This window comes from Helicoverpa zea, chromosome 22, assembly GCF_022581195.2.
Source record: "Helicoverpa zea isolate HzStark_Cry1AcR chromosome 22, ilHelZeax1.1, whole genome shotgun sequence".
NCBI classification, from domain to species: Eukaryota; Metazoa; Arthropoda; class Insecta; order Lepidoptera; family Noctuidae; genus Helicoverpa; species Helicoverpa zea.
The window spans coordinates 9,475,206-9,498,347 of record NC_061473.1 but is presented as its reverse complement, the minus strand read 5'-3'; the positions used below and the strand labels follow the sequence as shown (position 1 = coordinate 9,498,347).

The 23,142-nt window shown below is 37.1% G+C and overlaps 2 protein-coding genes across 9 annotated transcripts in view; both read left to right on the top strand.

Annotated features, from left to right (window-relative positions):
• Positions 1-1,010: 1,010 nt before the first annotated feature.
• Positions 1,011-12,041, top strand: LOC124641224 (lipase member H-A-like). Its single transcript, XM_047179253.1, has 4 exons — positions 1,011-1,244; positions 6,836-6,983; positions 10,378-10,518; positions 10,808-12,041. The coding sequence occupies exons 1-4, from the start codon at positions 1,127-1,129 to the stop codon at positions 11,487-11,489; spliced, it is 1,089 nt and encodes a 362-aa protein (XP_047035209.1). The 5' UTR covers positions 1,011-1,126; the 3' UTR covers positions 11,490-12,041.
• Positions 12,042-18,668: 6,627 nt separating this feature from the next.
• The window catches only part of LOC124641213 (oxysterol-binding protein-related protein 6-like), a 41,546-nt gene continuing 37,072 nt past the window's right edge, over positions 18,669-23,142 (top strand). For 7 of the 8 annotated variants that reach the window (XM_047179233.1, XM_047179232.1, XM_047179231.1 and 4 more), the window contains exon 1: positions 18,670-18,970. The gene's annotated coding sequence lies outside the window, so the exon portion shown is untranslated. Of the gene's footprint in view, positions 18,971-23,142 lie in introns of all 8 variants that reach the window. The other variant, XM_047179228.1, reaches the window with a different exon arrangement.

Sequence of the window (23,142 nt, the reverse complement as noted above, 5' to 3'; positions counted from 1 at the left end):
ATAAAGTTAGGAGTATCGTATGTTTTGCTCAGTTGACAGCTGTCAGTTTTCGAGGGAGAATTTCAGTTGTTTGTAATGACTGACTTTTATATGGTGTTCTAATTTTTGCACATTTTTATTCCATTTACTTTGTTTGAAAAAAAATATTTTTTTATTTTTACCTATTTTTCTCTTATCTTTGTGTTAATCGACATATATTAACCAGTATATTAACGCATTTCATTTAATGTGATTATGAACGACAAACCTGATATTTAGTATAGTTACCATATTATATGGTGGGCATATGATTTTATTAGTTACTAGCCGTTTTCCTGCGGTTTCACCCGCGTCCCGTGGGAACTAGGCACTACTCGTACCGGGATAAAACATAGCCTATGTTACTCGGGAAGAGTGTAGCTTTCCAACTGTGACAGATTTTTTCAAATCAGTTGAGTAGTTTCCTCTCTATTATATTAATTAACTTTTAATTGAGTATAGATATGGAGTTTGCTGTCATCTCTTTCTAGAAAAAGCTTTTACGACGTAAACTATTTTTTCTAGCCATACCAGTCGACTTCTTCACTCAATCGCTTCGTGAAATATATTAAAATATTTTCCAAGCCAGAACCGATTTTAAAAACGTTTCAATCAACAACCAAACTGAACTGCAAACAAATGACTGAATACCCAATATTTAGATTAACATCATCCATTGTTTTTCCAAAAACTCCATTTATCGACGACACCTTTATGATTTTCATAATGAATTTACGTATAGCAAGATAAACAAGTATCTACAGAAATAACAAACTTCCCTACGTGCATTGAAGAATGAAGGGCGATCCATTTTATCCAAGAGATTATCATAAACTTAAAGAATGCATGTTTTTCACAACACGCCGCCATCCTTACCGCTTGAAAACAAACCTGCCAGTACTAAAGAGGCTGTATACGCGGGCAGCCGCTGCAATAGACAACCGACCTTAAAAAAAAACATTACGCGCCAAAACTATTATGAATCATAAACTTTTTTTAATTCTCATAAAAAAATATAAGAAAGTATTAATACTCAAAACGTTCGTAGCTCAATTTTGTTAATAATTTAATTATTTAGGACTGGTTTCAGTGAATTTTATTAGTGAAAATGTTAAAAGTTGTGTTATTTACGAGTGTTTCCTTGTTTATGGTTTCTTGTCCGTCTATGGCGTATGAGCAGGACAAGAAAGGAGATTACGGATTTCCGGCCGGATTGATGTCAATATGTATGTTTTTTTTTATAATGTTTTATTTAAGTAGCATTTTGATGTTGGTTTTTTGTAAATCTTCCTCTTATTTATTATTCGTTTCTCGTTTCCATTGAATTTGCCATCACATGATCATGCATGATGAATTAATACATATGCCCTCGCTATCGCTCTTGGTATTGAACTTGAGATTTGCCTCCATTTTACAAATATTTATTTACCTTTAATGCAGGTTATATTTATTAGATTTTCGGTAAATGTACATAAAGAAAAAAGTTGAAAGCTCATGGGACAGGTTTAAAATAATTTGCAAGAAACGTGATTTAAAGCTTGATGGAGACTTTCTGTTTATTAATTTTTGTTTAATTTATTATAGTCAAAGAATTTATAATGTAGTCAGATGGAACAACTATACATTCATACGGCAAGAAAAAAGGCGGAATTTAAATTAGGTACAAAATGTCGATAATTAAGTAAGATATAAGTAACTTTTACTATCATCTTCAAGGTAAGTGTCCAAGCAGTTATCCTTGTACATTGAATGCAGTCACTTTCTCACCCCGGTTAAGATTTAGCTATCTATCAGATTAGCAGACAAAATTAGCCAATAACTTAAAAACAGCTGGGCTTATGTACCGTGTCTAAGAAATATCGAGAAACCGAATTCAAATTGGTTCATCAAATGGATGAATCTTATATATGGAGCTATTCCGTATTACGTATAGCAACTATTTAGGAATCTATGGCCATGGTGAAGTCCATCTATGGCGTTATGAAAAAACCGGCCAAGTGAGAGTCGGAATCGCGCACGAAGGGTTCCGTACCATTATTTAGAAAATGAGCAAAAAAAACAAGTTTGTTGTTATAGCGGCAAAAAAATACATCATCTGTGAAAATTTCAACTTTCCAACTACCACGGTTCATGAAATACAGCCTGGTGACAGACAGTCGGATCGGAGAGAGTCGGACAGAAGAGCGAAAACAATAGGGTCCCGTTTTACCCTTTGGGTACGGAACCCTAAAAAGGGGTGATGGCAGTCAAGCTGCGTGTTACTCACATTCACAATACCATTAGTAAATCTATTACTAAAGACTGTAGAATAAATTGTTGGATTAATTTCTGAATTAATTTCAACCAGTGACTTTGATTACCTACCTACCTACTTGGCTGTTTCACAAGGTTATGTCGACCATAAAATCCCGGTGCCATATAGGATAAAAGTTTGGTCAATCAATACACGATGATTGGAAGATCGCCAATATATTTGCGGCAGACGATATCAGGAAGATATAAGAAGAAAATTGGGTATATTATGAACCTATATTTTTTAATGTTGGTCTCTGGTATTTACCAATACATAAGCCCTTTAAAACTTCATGGACAGACTATATCTATTTCTCAAAAGGCCGGCATCGCACTCAAGACTTCTCTGGTGTCGAAAGTAACCTAACAGATCAGTCTACTCTTTTGCCCCGAAAGCAAAACAAATCATACATAATATAGGAAGGATTCATTTTGCTTACCGGTGCTAGTTTTTTTTAGGTCTGACAACAGCCTACATGCCCGAAAATTAATTGGTACCTTAATATTTGGAAGAGACTTGATGCAAGATGTTTGAGAATCTTGCAGACCGTCTTATGAAAATCTATGTAATCTAAGATAATTCTAGACATTATAATATTATAGAGCCCGTATCTTTCGTGCACTAATAGCTGCAAGGAAGTGCCTATCTATCGGCAGTAGATTGATTTACCTCTCACTTTGTAGCCTAGCTATCGACACTACTATCGTCGTGCATATATCGATTTACGATACAAGAGAAGCCTTGATAGATTTACTACTAAAAGATACTTACTTATTTATTAGCAAGTACAGTTATTACTTAGCAAGTACAGGTTAAATTACAAAGAAAAAAATACTTTCAGAAAAACATTACAAAGAAATTATCTCCGTTTGCCATGACATGACAAAACACCAAGGGCGGATCCACCGTTGTGGGCACGATGGGCATGCCCACAACCTTATTACCTAGACCTAGACTTGTGACATCACACTTTTACGGTTTTTTTAAATCGATAGGCTGATGATAACACTAGGGAACAAAATAATACTTTTTTTTGTTGCATTTAATTTTATGACTGTTGTTTATTAATTCGAGATCACCATATTTTTTTTTCTAACAGCTTTAGTTTTTGAGGTACTTTTGTGTCCCAAAACTCAAAAAAATTCGCGCTCGCTACGCTCGCGGCTTTTTCACTTTACGGTGGTTTAAGCCCAATGTCGAAAACGTTAGATTAGTTTAAGTTAAAATTGAAAGTAGAAAAGGATAGCACCCCCATAACGCCCTCTTTCAGGACTTTCTGGTTAACAAGAAGCGGTGAAGAACAAAACAGCAACACAGCTGTCTATTACAATAAAATTATTATTATTTACAATAGTCACTATTTTACATTTTTTTGTACAAAACAGTACCAAAACTCAAAAAATCTCGCGCTCGCTACGCTCGCGGTTTTTTCATTTAGCAGTGGCTTTTTTTTTACTTGTTTCTGTGATTTCGTGTCCCAAGACTCCAAAATTTTGCGCTCGCTACGCTCACAACTTCTTAATTTCACAGTACCTACTTTTCCATAATTTCTATAGGTATTTTTGTGGCACAGAACTCAAAAATTTATACAGTTTTATTCCGCGTCTTCGCTTTTGGTTTTATAACTTGGTAACTACGACGAAATCTAAAAATGTTCCGGCTTGCTACGCTCGCGCAAAAAACAAAACTACTCACAATCTTTCCATACATAGGGGTGCTTTAGTAATGATTGCACCCGGTACATAAGCTAGAGACGGAACTGATAGTGAGCATAATATGAGTTTAGATATATTAAAAAAAAAAAAACTTTTTAGCATTATTACATTGGTTCGTAATTTTATTTTGTCGTTTTTTTTTTGGGGTGCTCAATAGGTAGCAGCCCCGGGTGCCACCCGATGCTATGCCGCCACTGGTAGTTGAGAAGTGCACCAAGTGCGTCAAACCCTCCCTATATTGGCTTACTGACTACTAGAAGTTATTGATTGAAATAGGTTTGGATCGAAACTATTTTTTTATCGGGTCCAACTTCCTCCTAAGTTTATTTTCATTCCTAATGCCAAAGTCCTGATGCTCAGAAAAAAGGAAATAATTTCATTCAAAAGTTCATAAACGACTTGCATAATTTTTAATGAGCATGTTCATGCTCCGACTTGTACTTTTCTAGTAGCCGCTTCTAGTTCCGATTTTCTAGTAGCTGTGACCACAACCTTTTTTGAGGGCTGGATCCGCGCTTGCAAAACACTAGGTAAGAACATCGAATTAAAGTAGGTATTTTATCGATTATTTAAGTTACTAGTTTCTACCAGCATCCCGTGGGAGCTAGTCCGCCTGGATAAAAAGTATCTTATAGCCCCGTCCGATATGAAAATGAAAATGAAAATGAAAAATGTTTATTTGTCTCAAACTGTCACAATAATTTTATAAATGAGACAACCCCAGTAAGTAATTAATAATACTTGTGTTGGGGCTATCTCGCTCTTTCCCTTATGTAGCAAAATTGAGACTAGGTTTTACAATTGAAGACTTAAAAGTAAATACAGACAAAATAAAGTAAAAGTAAAATTAAAAAATAAACTTAAAATATGAAGCAAAAATCTTAATCTTAATCTTAGATTTTGAGTAGCAGCAGCTCTTTGTGTTTAAAGTGATTGTGTGTGTGTGCGTGATATAGACTATCCAATAACAAAGATTTTGAATCAGTAGTTCCTGAGGTGATTCAACTCCAATGTCTTCGCATTTTTAATGTAAATAAGGATTATATAGTAAAGATTCCTTTTGTCCCATTTAAGGAAGGTCCTTAAATAAAAACAATCAATAATAAACCTCACTAAAACAATAGCAGGTATTGTTATCTGTATTCTAATCATAAACGAGCAATGACATTGACCTCATTTTTCGAAAAAAACAGGAAAATTGTACCATTTAGGAGATTTTGAAGATTCGCTATCAATCAATGTCAAAGATTTGTAACAAGGCAGTCGTAAAAATGTCTGTAATTTATAGTTGTGTTTGTAGATAGGTTTAAGGTTAAATCTAGAAAAACTCATCACCAAAAAATACATGAGTTTCATACTTTCATATTCTGATTATAAGTTTATCATCTACACTAAATTATTTCCAGTGTCCCAAAGAAACTACTTACTTCTCTTAAAAAATAACATAATTATATGTATATCCTTGTTCAATAAGGGCTATCTGACACCGAAATACTTTTTTAATGGGCCTGACATTAGTGAATATTACTTAGAGAAAACAAAACTAGTAAGTCTTTTGTTTATGTCTGCAATAAAACCAACCAGTTGTCGTATAGTACAAAACCTATCTAGCACAATGGTAGCGGAAGACATCTGAATAACGAGTGACATTACACTGGTTTGCTTGCATCACAGACATTGCTTTGATCCGCAACTTCGTCTGCCTACGAGCCTAGAGCCCAAGTATAATCGTCAGATTCCTTAAAACAATTGTTTACAATAATTTTCACGTTCAATTTTAAAAGTAAACAGTTGCTTTACGAAAACGTCTTGAACTTGAACTTAAAAGATTTGTAGCCCATGTAGTGATCATAAAATACATATACAGCCAGTTCTATAGTCTTTACTATTGTGGAAAGCTACATTTATCCGGATGCATGATTAAATATCCTCTGGATGCGGTTAAAACTTCAAAATTTCTTATTTATAATGTTTATAATGTCTCCAGACCTACTGAAAGGATTTTGAAAATCATTTAGCCATCAAAAAAGTATCCTGATACCAACCCCCATTGAGCAAGCTTGGTGTTCTCATACTCAGTCTTTCTATATGTGATAGGAGGCCACAGCCCAGCAATGGGACGATATAAAGGCTGATGCTTTATCAATAAATATCCTAGTATAGTAAGTATCCATAAACAGACAAACTTATGTTTCTATTCATAGTTAACTTCAGCAGCTAAGCATTACGAAGATAATTGTAACCAACCCAAGTGTTTACGCTTATCTTAGGTAACTAGAATGTTCCTGCGATTTCATTCCTCAAGCTGTTCGTGGAAACGTGAATGCGGTAACGCGCTTGTTTTTAATAACACAAATCTTCTGAGAAGGGGAGATAAAGCTTAATTTTATGTCTGAATGTATGGTAGCTACTGTTTATTTGATAAACTGTGTTTTAATCAAGCTAGACTAGATTTAATCATGTCAATGTAGGTGTTCTAGGCAATCAAAGACGAAAGTAAACATGACCAGTTGCGTAATGTGGATTGAAAAATAAACATAAAACAAAAAAAAACAGACCCTAAAGCTATTTACTGTTTAGTCAATTAATTCAATTATAGAACAAACTTACTAATATTGCAAGGATAATGTAATTTTGTCACCCGCGTAAGTTTCATCGTCATCAAATATTTCAAAAGCAGTACACCTAAAATAATCAACCATTTTACTCGTCCACTGCAGAACAAGACTCTTCTAACAGTTCTAACACAAAGAAGAAACAACCTTCGAACCAGTACATCATTCTTCATCCAGGTCTTTTGCTCCCGCAGGTCCTGGCTCCACCAAACCAGCTCTGATCCCCAAGGGTCAGCTGAAGTACTTGTCCTTCGTGGTCCAGGGCAACGGACGAACCAGACAGAAGTACAACTTTTGGAACGCCAGGGGTATCGCCAAGGATCCTAGAGTCAATTTTGATAGGTATGACTTTTTTAGATCTAGGATTTAGGATGTTTAATTAGTAGGCTTCTAAAACATCTGATATTGGAACTGTTTAACTTTTTGCAGTGAACAAAAGAGGCTCAGTGAATAATTAGCTGTCTGGAATAGGGTGCGTTTAGCTCGAATAAATATTGAACTAGAAGAACATTGTTTCTATTCTTTCCCTGACAAATTATATTAATGTTCACAGACGCAGATCATTCTATGTCTTATCGAATCAAATACATAGTTAATAATCAAATAATTTAATTTCAACGCACCCAAGAACTAAAGAATAAGATCATTATCATTCAGAACTTCAAACCTTCAAACTTAAAGTTCGTGACCACTATCTTTTTTTTTTTTTTTTTTTTTAATAAAGCCTTACCGCAGACTTGAGGGTCCGCGCTTTTATTTACATTTTTTTTTATTTTATTATAATTTTTGCCGTCTTGGCCTCACAAACTTATGTCTAGTCTTAAGACTATGTGAGTCCACCGCGTATTTACGTTTTTATTTTAATATTTATATATATATGTATACAGAAATTGTTTTTATTACTTACACAATACTTAACACTATATTCATGGACTTTGGCAACTTAGTTAAACACGATTTTGGGACAGGAACGGATTGGGGATTGGTCTCATTTCCCGCTAGCGACTAGGGACTTTGCGAGTGCTAGTAGGGCTAACATGACAGTGGAGTCTCGATGTTGCATGGCCGTCTTGAGGTTGTATTCGACGACCGTTTTTATTGGCGCGTCCATCGCTCGCTTTATGAAACGGCCAGTGGCATCGTCGGCGTCATCTGTGTAGTAGACGCAGCTAGCCGTATGTCTCGACACTGCCACTACCGCGTGAGAGACGCTGTCATGAATTTGGAGCTTCCTGGACTTAGTGTTTATGATGACGACGCTGTCGTATGTCAGTCCCTGAGCCTCGTGAATGGTTAAGGTACGCGACCCTTCACCGGACCCGTATCCCTGGCTAATAAGAGAAGATTTCTCTTCTTGCGTATGAACCAAGAATAGGGTGTTCTGGGCGGTGGTCGGTATTTGCGCTCCCGTAAAACCCTTCAAGCTCAGGGAATGAACATGAGACAGCGACGTTTTAGAGGAGTATATACCTGAGTATATCTCGCTGAGTGCGAAGGCCACATCCATCGGGTTACGGTGGGTGCAGAGCAGCTCCTGTGTGATGCCAGCCACCAGATATGGACGGGTATACTTTAATGGAAAAAGGTTATCCCTGTCCAAATATGGTAGCTGATTCACGTCTCCGATGAGGACCACCTCGCTTGCACCAGACAACTTTGCTGCCATGACTATGGCCCCGAAGTGGTTCATGAGAGCTTCGTCTACCGTCAAGCGGTGACATTTCTCATTTGGCTTGAACCCGTTGGCTAAAATTGAGGCCATAGTGCGCACCTTTGTCTTCGCCCTATCGCCCAATTGGTGCGCAAGCTTTCCTCTTAGATCTTTGGCCGCTTCAGTTGTCGTGGTGGCTACGACGTCCCTCCTCTCGTCGAAGTGTTTCACCACCCAGGTAGTTTTGCCGCACCCCGGCACCCCATTTACCCATCTGATATTGGGTACCGCCCAAGGTTCCGTCGATGCTGAGGTGTCTGAGGTCCCAGAAACGGTCTGTGCCATTTCAAGAATACTATCCTCCAGCATGATTTTGGTACATTTGGCGGTAACCACTATCGGGTCATCGTGTGGCGTCTGGAATTTTATTTTGCCAGTTCGCTCCGTTGCTTCTTCGTCCAGGGCCACGAAACCGTTCTTTGCGCTGTAGGCAGCCATGTACGACCCCGTCATTTCCCCCGCAATGACTTGGGAGTTGGCGTTGTCGTACACCGCCGCCTCTGCTTCCTTGAGCAATACCCGGAGCAGACCCTCATTTTCTCGACGGAAGGTCAGCATGATCTTGTTGCAAGTTCTAAGGTTTACCTCCTTTGTGGCCCTTACAACTGCAACGTACTCCAGGAAAGCGCTTTTGACATGGTCCGTGGTGCCCAAACTCATCGCGAGGGTCGGTGGGCTGACCTGCCCCTTGTCTGCTCTTGTAGGCTTAGGCTTTGGTGACTCGGGCTCTTTGGGCTTTTTTCGGAAAAACCGCTCCACTGCTGATTCCTGTTTCGCTGTTGGTGATTTGCGACTAACCGATGGGAGCATGGCGCTCAGGAAAGAACCGATAGCTTTAAGGCGATTCCGCGCACGAGCGTGCTCCTCTTTGCTGGTGGTATTCCTTTGCACCTTTGCGGCTTTTTCAGCAGCTATCTTTTGCTGGGCTCTTTCAGACCCGCTTTGCGCAGTTGGACTTTTTGTGGGGCTCGTCGCGCCGGCTGTAGGGTTTCCGGGGACTTTAAGGAAACTCAAGGTTTCCCCTCTGTCCTCGTATACTACCACCTCATGGTGTTCCGAGGCTTTCAAGCAGCCGAAGCGGTCTGCGACGTCACCCCTTTTCCATCCAACTGCCATCGCGTCGACGCTTATGGTGCGAGCCGTGGCTGGCGTTTCTTCTTCATCCTCTGCGATCTTTTGCAGCAGTGAGCACGCCTGAGTGAATGGAGTCTCCTCTCTCCACTCGAGTATTACGATCGTCTTGCCTTTGAATCGCAATAGTCGGCATCGGTGAGAGGCTACTTCCAATTGAGGCAGTGCATGGTACTTGCTGCCTTTTATGGTTGTCTTGGTGGTGCAACCGTTGATCAGGGCGGCGAGGCCTGGTGCAATGGTTATTCGAGCTCCAGCTTGACTCGAGCCTATGCAGAAGCTTATGCCTAGTTTTTCCACTTCCCTGTTCATAAACAAGGCGACTCCTCGCAGTCTTATGCCTGGCACTCCGTCTCCTCCGAATGCCAGAAGCTGTACGATGGGCATGGTACTTGGAGCACCACTATCTTGGGAAATTGGCAGAAACGTAAACAGTCAGTTTCAAATTAATTTTCTTGATATGTTATTAGTATTGTATGTAGTATACATAATTATATAGTTATATATATACATATATATTATTATTAATTTATTTGTGTATTGTAATATATGTATGTATATGTTTCATACTAGTTTTTCGGATATGTTTGCACCTACCAACGCTTTCTCTCCGCCACCCAAAGGTAGACTGGTAGAGAACGCCTAAGGCGTTAAGTCCGCCATTGTACTATTTGTGCAAGAAGTATTTTAAATAAATAAATAAATAAAACTAACCCAATTCTATTGCTGCCAATTCTGGTCCATAAGTACCTAAATGAAGCCTTTGAGTAGATGTTAGTATGATTTCTGACAGAGAGATATGGAAGACGAATATATTGCGCCGACCCCAAATAACTTGGGAACAGGGCAGGAAGAAGAAGAAGAAGTAAATGAATCCTTTCTAACTATTTCCAGGAGGACGCTGATAGTGGCTATAGGCTACCTCGACAGCCCCAACCTGCCCATATCAGCGATGTTCGCCAATGAATACGAGGACAGGGGATACAACGTCATTCTGGTGGACAACCAGAGATTTGCTACTGTCCACTATCATTTGTAAGTATCTTGTCTCTAGAGGAAACTTGCTTATAAATAATTTCTTGTATTTAACTAAGGCTGCCCCTTACTGAGAATTTTTTTATGGTCAAAATCATCATGCCGTTTTCAATATTGGACGCCGCGGTCAATTGCTCAATACGTCATATTGCACAGTTTAATTGATCGTCTAACGAGCGCATAAAGTTATGAGATGAACTCGAATGCCCTAAGCAATAAAACAGTTAATTCTTATTTTTTTATACATTGTTTTCAAACTTGGCATGATACTTTACACTGTTTATTTCAGAGCAACACGACTCATGAGACCTGTAGGCAAGCACGTAGCTGAAATTCTAGTCCAACTCATGGAGTACGGACTAGACCCAAGCAAACTGGAACTCCTAGGTTTCAGCCTAGGCTGCCACACCGCCAGCTTCGTAGCCAAACACTTCCAAACCATGACAGGTCGAAATATATCCACCATCTCAGCCTTAGAACCATCTGGTCCTTGCTTTCGGAACTTGGGACCAAAACACAGGCTTGATGCTGGCGATGCAGATTTTGTCCAAGTAATTCACACAAATATCGATGGCTATGGCATGGCCACTCCTATGGGACATGTCGACATCTACGTGAACGGGGGAGAGTATCAGCCGTCGGATATCAGCCTGTACCCATGTACTACAACTTGCAGCCACTTCAGAGTTCTCCCCTTATGGGTCTCGGCTTTAAAGAACCCTAAGAAGTTTGTAGCTATAAAGTGTAGAGATATACAGCAAGCTAGAGACTCTGATTGTTATGGCAATTCTCCTATGGAACCTATTTTTATGGGAATAGGTATAGATAAGACTGAAAGAGGTATATACTATCTAGCTACCTCTATGGAATATCCTTTCTTTTTAGGGGCAAAAGGATTGAAGGAAGAATATGTTTACTGGAAGAGACTAACTAATATTAATAATGGACATGAAATAGAAATCTACACGTAAAATAATAACACAAATTGAATTAGTAATTTTGAGTAAAAAAAACATCCTTTTGAAGGAAAATAAAGTTTGTTATTTTTCGTGAATATTTCAAACAATGCGATGGCTACATTGGACTAAAATATTCCGGCTTATTATGATCCCACTGGGATTTAGGGAACCCCAACAAAAACCGAACGGACTCCAAGTAAAACTGATTATGTACTATTGCACTATCGTATTGGGGTCGGATCCATGTTGCGAAATAATAAATGGTATTGGATTATGGGGGTCTTAGAATGAGGAAAGGATGCAATGCTCAAATATTCTGACCCTGTCCCTATATTATATACCTAGATGTCGCTGTAGTCTCACATGGCATAATAGTAGTCTGTATAGAAAAACGAAATAAAATATAGGGTCTTCTTCTCTATATTTTATTTCGTTTCTTTCAATTTTTTTCATGCCTACATTAACTCATCATCGAGTTTGATTGTTTTTTGTAAACGTAACCACAAGTTAAGGTGTACTGTTTAGAGACAGAAGAACAAAATAACGCTGGGGAAGCCATTCACATGGCGGCCTTTTCAATATCTTTCTTATACAAGCTGTTGATTTGCATCCGTGCCATAGTCAAGGACGTAAATATGCTAATGATTCTCGACCCAAATCAACGAAAAAATGGGTAGGTAATTTTTTCATGTTTTTTTCTTATTTACGTATATCCGTCAGTGTAACCCAGCCGTACTTTAATTCGGCGCGTGTGTTACTAGCCTTACTACCGCGCTGCGCACTCACACAAACGCAAACGATACATGCACAAAGCATACGCAACGATCGTTCAATAAAAATCGTAGATCATCCAGCCTACCCAAATTCACCCAATCACAGTGCGAGTACTCCCACACACTCGCCTCGCCGCTCCCCGCGTGCCCTTGAAGCCGGAACAAACAAGCGCCGACGGCAAGCAGTGTGTTTGATGTCGCCGCCGCTGCTTAGGGACACGGTATCGAAGCAAAAGTATCGATACCGTACTCATGAGTAGAATCGATAACAAAGTATCGTACTCATTAAAGTATCGAAATAAAAGTATCGATACTTCAAGGTATCGAGTACTTTTTAGATCAAAATTTGCTAGGTCAATATCAGTTAGTAAATAATGTCAGTTTTACTTCAGTTCAGCAGGACATAAAAAACAAATGGTATTGGTACCTACACAAAAATAGAATAATAGAAAAATGGAAAATAGAATGAATGAAACAAATCGAAAATGTAGCAAAAGGAAACAATATTAAGTTGAGGTATACTAAAAACTAGCAGTGTCCCACGGTTTCACCCGCGTAGTAGATTAAAGTTCCCATTCCTCCTCCGTAGAGTCACTTAAAAATAGAAGTTTGTTGAGCCTTTTTGGAGATAAGCGGTTTCGAATTTTTGTGATGGTACTTCCTGCTTTAGAAAATAATCGTTCTGAAGGTACTGACGTCGCAGTGATTGATATATATTCATTCTCGTGCCAATTAATATAATTTTGGGAAAACTACTTTCATATCTTCCCATTGTTTTAAGGGATCTACTGAAAGTGGCGAAACCTGTGCCGATAAGTAGTAGCTTAATTCATCCTTCATTTCAGGCTGTGATGAAGAACTTGCTTTATTATTCTGTTTTTTAGTGTGTGCCAACTTCTTATGGTGGCTCCAGAAATCAAATGTCGTTTCTTTTTTTAAGACAGAGTGTCTTAAAACATTTCAACGAGTGAGCTAGAAAGCGCTGTTAAATTAAATTCTTCATTCGATACGATACCTGCGAAAAAGTACTTATTGAGTAAAAGTATCGACTGCAAAGTATCGAGTACAAAAGTATCGGTATCGAACTGGAATGTACTCGATACCACAAAGCATCGATACTTTTTTCGTGTCCCTACCGCTGCTGCGTACGTGCGCTTTGAATTCCGCGACGTGTAGGTACAAAGTGCGAGATGACGGAAAACTACACGAACACGAGTTGGTGGCGATGGTCCGCCTGTATGCGATCAGTGACAACAGTGTACTAACAGCCATCCATCCTCCGAGCCTTTTCCCAATCATGTTGGGGTCGGCTTCCAGTCTAACCGGATTCAGCTGAGTACCAGTGCTTTACAAGAAGCGACTGCCTATCTGACCTCCTCAACCCAGTTACCCGGGCAACCCGATACCCCTTGGTTAGACTGGTGTCAGACTTACTGGCTTCTGACTACCCGTTACGACTGCCAAGGATGTGCAATGACAGCCGTACATACCTACCTATGTTCCGGGAAATGTTTACCGACCGGGAACCCTCATCACGGAGGGTCATGCTGGTCATGTGACAGACTTATGTGCTAGGACCGTTAACTTAGTGCTTTCGACACATTAAAAACGAATGTGATAGTGTTATGTTAGCTGAAGGACAACCAGCTACTTCGTCGTGCTCGATTGTGCCAAGAGTGTGAAGGTGACAGCTTTGAACAGTACCTCCGGGTAACTAAACTAGGTAATTTATTTATTTGTACATTTTGTAAATACGTAGTCAGCTTAATCAATTTTATTAGTGTAAATAAGTTGATTTCTTAACCACGCCAATAATACCTACGAGCCGAAAGAATCACCTCGTGCCTACACTTAACTAACACATCTTTCACCAATTTAATCGAAAAGTAAAAACAAAATTACTACGAAATCTTTACGCTGAATGTTAAAGCAAACCGAAAATGTTATCAATCAGCTGTTAACAGGTCAGTGAACTTTCCTTTAGCGCACTAGTATTACGTCATTAATAAGATTTCCGTGTTCCAAGGTCCTAAGACCGTTAAGAAGGAAGCAAAATTTCTAATTATTAACCAATTTAATTCAAAAATAAAAACTAAATCACTGCGAAAACTTTATGCTGAAAGATAAAGCAAAACGAACATTTTATCAATCAGCTGTTAACATGTTAGTGAACTTTCTTTCGCGCACTAGTATTGCTTATTACTGTAGTTAATAAGATATCTGTGTTAAATTTATGCTCAAAAATTAGTAAGTAAAGTAAAACGAAGTTAATGACAATAATGAAGGTGATTTTCGAAACTTTAGGTAAAATGATTGCTATCGCGTATCACTCGGTCTCGCTCGCTCGCGCGCTCGCGCTGTCATGTCGTAGATAAGACACTCACACATCGACACTCACGCACACACGTAGACATTAGTTTTCTCTGTCTACGCACACATAGCTGCCATCACGCACACACTGTGGCCGCGGGGCAATTCTGTTATGATTTGTGTTTAACCGTGGGCTAAATTCTGAAATACCATGAAATTACAACATCAAAAAAAGCAGCGCATATTAGCTTTTTCCCACCTACCGTAATTCAAATCGATTATTTACGTATTTAATTTTAACCTCCTTGACTATGGCACGGATGCAGATCAACAGCTTGTATATAAAGAGAGGACCTCTGAGTGCAGCCTCTTTACTCTCTGGCACCGCGTGATACCTCACAACAATTAGGAGGATTTTTCATGTCTACGTATCATTGGTTTTAAAAGCAAATACTTTGGAAGCCCACGTGAGTTGTTATTTTTCAATTAATTCATTACATTTCAGTTATTCTAAATAAAACAAGTTGTCATTCAGTAATCATGTTTCGTACCTATGTCAAATGACACATGTGGATTTCGATAATATATGTAGGTACGGTCACCGACAAAAGAAGCAAAACAATTTAACATTTTCAAAACTGTCTAACAACGTAAAGAGTGATCATTTCATAACAACAAAAAATATCAAAATTTACTTAACATTATAAACTTCAAAGAATGTAGATGAATACTCGTGTAAGTTATCGACGGCACGGTGTTTAGCAGTTTTGAAAATGTACATTTGTTCAGCTACTTTTGAAGCTGACTGTACAATAATATGATTATGGATCGTGTAGTGTGGTATGTGTTGCATATTATATGAAAATAAAGTCTCACAAAAAAAAGTCCTGTGGCGATCCAATAATCTGTAAATATATGCATTATATGTATTATTTAAATCAATAATTGTACGTTTTACTGTAAGTTATTTTTAGGTAGGTAAAACATAAAAATACTTATTTATTGAAAAGCCAGTAACTACTAGTTTTAATAATATTATCTATGTAACTATTAGAAGTAAGTAAGTAGGTTTTTGTAAGTCATTAAGTAAAACTTTTTGGCACTTTTGCACTAAGCATAATAAAACCTTTTCATTTAGTTCGGTAAGTATTACCTACCTAAAACGTTACTGTAAGTGTGTAAGTAAATGTATTATATAAAGTTTTTGCTTTATTTTCCCTGAAATATAGAAAAAGTAAGTGATCTTGATGTGATCTATACTCTATAGCAGTGGTTCCCAAACTTATTTTATCTAATGCCCACTTTGAGAATAAATATTTTTTTAGCGCCCCCATTTTTTAGGGTTCCGTACCCAAGGGGTAAAACGGGACCCTATTGTTTTCGCTCCTCTGTCCGTCCGTGCGTCCGTCCGTCTGTCACGAGACTGTATCTCATGAACCGTGATAGTTAGAGAGTTGAAATTTTCACAGATGATATATTCAGTGCCGGTTTTAACTCTACCAGCGCCCTGGGCAAGATTTCTATGGTGCCCTCCAACTGCAATTCAAACCCATACGAAAAACAGTATATACAGGAATGAATTTTATCCAGTGCGCAAACTTTGTCAACTTATAGTTAAATAAGTTTTAAAGATACGTATATTTTTATTTTGTTGTGTTTTAGTACAAAAAAGAAAAGTTATTGATATCGAAAGATGTTTATTTTGTAACCGATAGTACCGTCACAGTCGTCACAGTAGGCACGGCGCGGCAACGCGAAACCGGTTTACTGACGCGAGCGCTGCTCCAAGCGCGTTAGAATAGTTGGTATCCATATTTTGCTGATTTTAGGGCGGACAAAAGAGTTAAAAAATTTTTTTTACTGATGATGCAGATATGTTCTGTTAATGATTCTGGACCACCAGTTTTTTTTGTGCACTGCTTAAAATTCATTCCTGCACGTAGTTACCGATAGCGCGAGCGAAGCGAGCGCGATTTTTTTTTTATAGTTAACAAGTCAAAGCAAAAATTGCGTAAAATGTAGCCCAATCGTACATAAGTTATTGCTGGTTGGTGAATGCAAAAACACGGGAACAGAGTTTCTGATTGCGTGAACATTTTTGTTATATTTTAGAACTCAAAACAAAAATTAATTAAAATGTAGCCCAAACGTACATAACTCTTTGTTGATGTTGGCGCCTATGTATTAAAATTTTGGGACTTAAAGTAGTACCTACCGTAAATAAGAAAGTTCATATGGAAACTAGAAGTTACTTTCTTATTAATAAAAGAACTTAAAAACGACGCTACCTTTTTGCTAAGGTAGACTAAAAATTTTTTTTAATTAAAAACAACTGTAAAGTGAAGCAAACCCGAAAATTTTTGAGTTTTGGATCACTAAAAGTCCTAAACATATATAACAAAAGGCAACTGTGAAATGAAGAAGCCGCGAGCGAAGGGAACGCGAATTTTTTTGAGTAATGGGACATTAAAAGTAGCTATATGTGATAAAAAATCAAGTGTAAAGTAGAGAAACCGCGAGCGAAGCGAGCGCGAAAATGTTTGAGTTTTGGAACATAAAAGTAGTGTTTGTTCGAGAATTTCTCAAATTTAACGCGGAATTAAACACAAACTAAAAGAAACCCTGACTGGATCGACAGTCAGCAGCTGTATGTGTTTGTTTCTTCGGCGCTCCAACTTTCCGAGTTTGATCAATCTTTTAATTCATATTAGTTGATGTTCACAAGTTGTTGTTGAGAGTAAATAAAATTACAAATGACCCCCCAAGCCTCTACACAACGCCCCCATTTTCTTTCTGGGTCTCTTACCGCCCCCCTTGAGACCTGCAGCGCCCACAAGGGGGCGTTATCGCCCACTTTGGGAAAGACTGCTCTATAGGATAGGTATATAAATAGATTTGACTGTCTGTTTCTTTGAATCGAATATTCTCCGGAGCTACTATTCTTTCACTGTTACAAAGTCACGAAACCGGACTATAACACTACTAAATAGACAGAGCAGACAATAATTAGAATAAATAGTTAACAATACCTTTTCGATATGTCCCTATTACCCACGTTACGCCCTTCCCAGACCCTGACCTCCTTTATTTTTGACATCTAGAAACAACTAAATTACTTAAGGTCATCTTTATCTATACAATTATGGGCACGTATTTTTGATCTTAACGAGCATTATGGCTATTAAGCTTAGAGCAGAATCTTCTAATCTTAAGTCACGATATTGCGATTTAGGAGATAAAAATGTAACTATAAACTTAAGCAAAATTATTTATATTAAAAGTATTCTGAATAAAATGAAATGCGAAATTACGGGTCCTTTTGATTTTATACCTACCTACTTTTACTTATGTAGGGCGCTCCAGAAGTAACAGTAATTTATTATTTCAATGATCCAGTGACAAATTACAGTGTAGCTGCTAAGTACCGAATATTAGCTTACATTACTTGGTTGCAAAACATTAAATTACATGGCGTTTAAATTATTGCTGTGTGAACGCAACTTTGTCACAAAAATATCAATTTACGAACGCAACCTCTGTAATATGGAGGAAAAATAATGTTGCTATCATGAAAAGTTTTCCCTTAAATCTGAGATGAGACTGAATATTTGAAAATGAATCTGAAGGTTGATTAATTTCAGTCTTGTAGAAAAACATGAGACTATAAACGACGTCAAATATTTTACCCCATAAGTAGACACTTAAATGTATTCAAACAATAATGCATTGGCTGTTGAACAGTCAGCTTCAGAGGGGCAAAGTTATTTTGTCGTCATCTCCTTCGTGCATCGCTCCACTACATTTCGATGAAATTTTAATACTCAATCCTCAAGTCTTTATTATTAATAATTAAAAAAAAACAACACAATGTTTATTGGAACCCCATTCATGTTATACCGATTTGATTTCTTAACAGTTATCGGTCATCCAAAATTTAAGCATTTTGCTGACGTAAATTCTTTAGGCAACTGATGCAGGCAGTCCTAAAAATTGTGTTAAAATGTAACTGTTGTGAATTTTTTTATTACAACAGCTGTTGTAACATGTAAAAACATAAAATGGAAATATGTATCCCAGCTCTGGTAACATCAGTATTACAAACGTCAAATTGCCGCAATGACGCAAGCAGTTGACATGAAAGAAGGGGAAAAATCCTTGACGATCTTTTCTTCAATCTTTCAAAATGGTGTTTCATACTAACGAGTTTCTTTCTAAATTATATCAATTATTACTAAAATGAACTGTAAATTGTACGTGTAACAAGTGAACACCATTATATATTGTAAATAAAAATTCTCTGTGTTAATTTATATTTGCGAATCTTGTGTGTTAAAAAAATCTGATCGGCGATATCCAAAATCAATTACTACTGTGATGTTTGTGTTCTGACTGTTATTTAGAGTGTATTACGTAAGTATATTGCATATTTTTGTTGTTAAACATGTTTGGTGCGGATTGACAGTGCCAAGTTTTACGTATGCGGCAGTGGTATAATTTTTAAATAGATTAATTTTTATTGTCGAAGACACCCAATTTTTCTGGTAATTTTGGCGGCATTAGTGTTTATTATGAAGGTGATTAAGGTTTATTAGTGTCTGTGGTGCGATAAAACCTGTTTGCTCGCCTGGTTGAAGGCTGGCTTGCAATGTACTTAGTATCACCAACCAATATGTTGGGAAGCCGTATTATTTTTTCCTACCGCGAAGAGTTGGCATTGAGAATAATTTTTGATATATTAATGTAGCTAATGGATGTGTGTTTATTCATAGATTGGTTGAGTGATTTATTTCACACAGTTTACAGTTCTTCACAGCCCCATATTGGTCTAAATCTTATTAGAAATAATTTTATCAGTATTTAAAATAGTTTTGTAGGATCAGCTGTTATTTCATATCTAAATTCTAGGACAGGGAATTGCAAATTAATATCTTAAATTATAATTTAATTGGATAGTAATATTAAACTTTATTATATCAAAACAAAAATCAATTGAACTGTATAGTTGGACAACTGCCAAAATATAAATTATATCGCTCAAAAGCATTTTGTTAGCCGCTAATAATACTTTAGATCAAAGAGTTTTTATTAATAAACTAGGTTTGTCTGTGATTTTAATGTTATTGCACGGGAAGTACTCTATTAGTTGTGGTATGCATAGGATAAAGATATTTAAGATATGAATTCCTTCATATATTTTCATAGTTACTGATACAATAAGTATTAATATCAATTAGTTTGGGTTTTCCATTTCCATAGAAAACTACTTTTGAAATGGACTACTAAATTCCATATCACTATTTATAATTTTTTTACCTTTCATAATTGTTTCTTAAATAGGTAATTTAAAAGATTGACACAACACACTAACAACAATTTAATTATGTAAAAAAAAACACTTAATAAAATAACCGCTGGCATACTACTTAAATTCCATGATTAAAGTTTTTAAAATAGTTGTAACGAGGAAGTACGTACATACGTCTTAATCTCGGTAAATAATTGAAGGTCATTTGGACCTATTGAACCTTGGTCTCTAGGTAATAAACATGACTCTTTGCGAATGGGTTACCTGCTTAGATTACGTTTTTAAATTACGTACTTAAGTTATAAAATTAGATGGTTTGCATATCTACGTAAAAATCATTTAAAACTTGATTTTCATTGTTGTGACTATTTTGAAAAAATCAAGTCAGTGAAAATAGGAAAAGGCTCCGAAGATGACAATGCTAAGTACTAATAGCTAGACCCATATTCTAGTCTGGTTTGTATAAAATTTTTATTTGCTATCTAATTTTATTGTAGGTAAAATCAAGACAGAGCCTATAATTCGGGCTTGTAAATTGCCAAATGACCCGCAGTGGCTGGATTACAAATGAGTCTCAAAGTACATACTCGTAAGCATCTTTTTAAAGTACTCCCAAAAATGTTATTATGATATACATAATTCTAAACAAAGGTTTAACCTTACATCTTGACATTCACGGTACACTTACTTTAAAGAGCAATTAACATATTTACAACCACTTAATCATTTCCCAACATGTATTGTCTTAAAATACGGGTAGTCAGAAGCCAGTTAGTCTGACACCAGTCTAACCAAAGGGGTATCAGGTTGCCTGGGTAACTGGGTTGAGGAGGTCAGATAGGCAGTCACTTCTTGTAAAGCACTGGTACGGTAGACCGCACATCAGTGGTAACTGTCATGCACCTTAGCTCAATAGTAATAAGTACGATTTTCCTATAAAACTGTTACCACTGACTTGAGGTTGACTGTACTCAGCTGAATCCGGTTAGACTGGAAGCTGACCCCAACATAGTTGGGAGAAGGCTCGGAGGATGATGTTCTGTCTTCAAATACAAAATTAATACTGCATTTTCTGTTGTAAAATCAATAAATAATTTATTCAGACAAAGTATTTAATATATTACAAATTATACAGTAATGTACATAAAGATGTGTCCATTCAATGTTTACATATAAATTAGTTTTAATATTTATGAGGAGTGTTTATTTTGTAAATAATGTTTAAGCTTTATATGATACGGTGGTATTATCTAAATCTTTACTAATAGAGTAATAAAAGTTTTTATGTATTTGTTTATATCTTAGAAACTGGCTTAGGGCTGGCCTATACTTCGGTCAAAGGATATGCATTGCCATCCAGCGTGGCAATGCAGCCAGCCTTTTGGGCACGATCCCAGCTGACAGCGATGCGGATGAATATTTTGATACTTAGTTTCCCTATAATAAGATCATTTTGTAAAACTATTGAATAAAAATTGTAGTGAAGAATTCTTAGAAACATAGAAAGTTGTATCAGATCTGAGATTTATTATAACATATACTTTTTTAAAGTCAAACAAATATCACAATTTATTTTGAAAACCACTAAAGACAGCAACATATTTATGTCTACACCATTTTTAAACTAGCGCCAATGTAAGGAAATGGATGTCCAAAATTCAACCATAAATTCTCATAACATGTTCCATTAGGAGAACACTTAAAGGCGTCAATCCATCAGCACTATTCTTAACAAAATGACTAACACCTGACTACACAATTGCTCAACTACTAGAGAATATAAAAGCCAAGAGGTTCCCAGCTAGAATTCACATTACAATACAATAGAATCAATTTGAATACCTACTTTAACTGTGTTGGTTCATTTTGTTATCTTTTATAGCGAGATGGCTTAAGTCTAAAGTACATAATGCTGGGTATTTATTTAAGTGGTTATAATACTAGCTTTGTGATTCAGTTCTACCTGCTTCAGTATGAGGTTTGAATATTTTCGATGTGTCTGATGTGATCTATATGATGTGTCTGACGAATTTTCGTTGAAAGGTTTAAAAGCGCTTACAAACTAGCCATTATCGGTTTGACATGCCTAAAAATTACATATTTTTGTCGTGCACAGACGAAACCGAGCTTCAACCCACGACAAAACCTCGAAAATGCATGTTGGCTCTTCTATTGCTTTTCTAGGAAGATAACATCGCAAAGCACATCCTACATTCCTATCTTCCTGAAAAGTTACGTCATTTACACTTACGATTTTTTCGCTTTAAAGCGTCGCATTTGAAGTTGTATTGCCCATTCCCAACTTATCGCATCCTTATTCTGACTATCTCTGGGCATAATTCCATATCATTGAATCCTTAGTCGGTCTATGAACTTCATAATCCTCAAGCAAGCAGCGACCATCCATCATTCATAACAAACTTTCGCTCTTAGCAGAATTTATGTCGTTCCAATGACTGCTTACTATATAACCTTCCACCTGTAGGTATTATAAACCTTGCTGACTTGATAATCTTGTGATCAGTACGTAGCTATTATTCTAGGCTGCTTGATGATTTAATACTTGAAAACCTCACCTTTCGTCATACTTCCATTTTTTCTACATACCAGGTTGCCTGGGTAATTGGTTTGAAGGGATCAGATAGAGCGTCTTCCATGTAAAACACTGGTCAGACGCATCCATTTAGACTGGAATCCGAACGTAAGACAGCTGGATAAAAGCTAGTTTAATGATAATGACCTGTCCTCAGTTTTTATCACAATAAGAATTGATTTCTAAACTGACCAGGGCAATTCAAAGACGGCAATACCTCCGTCCCGAAATTCTATTGACCTATGCTACAAATGACGCAAGACGTCATTAGATTCCAGACAAAAATAATAACAGATCGCTTCATTCAATCAATGTCTTCGTTGCTAACCACACCAATAGATATGAAGTACCTATATACCCCTAATTACCTATAGCATCAAGGTACTCATTATGAAACGAGTTTTTCGTTCTGCCACTTAATACTGATTTAATTCCATTGTTTAAGCAGCACTTTTAGTACTAGTAAATGGCCTGTTACCACTTTGATGGATAGCATGACAGAATGCTGCGGTCGACATAGGTGGCGACGAAATTATAAGCAGTTAGACTGAATTGGAGTCACCTGCGTAAGAGGTGCCAATCTTCTGAGGGGTAATTTTGACTTCCAGTCGTCATTTTAGAGGAAATATACAACTATTTGGTGCAAGCGCCTTAGCTAATAGGAAAAGAAAAAGGACAGCTCAT

Bases quoted from the DNA above. Each gene is read 5' to 3' on its own strand.
- LOC124641224 (XM_047179253.1), top strand. From the start codon at position 1,127: ATGTTAAAAGTTGTGTTATTTACGAGTGTTTCCTTGTTTATGGTTTCT. The intron at 6,984-10,377 runs GTATGACTTTTT...AACTATTTCCAG, and splicing joins CCTAGAGTCAATTTTGATAG to GAGGACGCTGATAGTGGCTA. The intron at 10,519-10,807 runs GTAAGTATCTTG...TGTTTATTTCAG, and splicing joins GCTACTGTCCACTATCATTT to AGCAACACGACTCATGAGAC.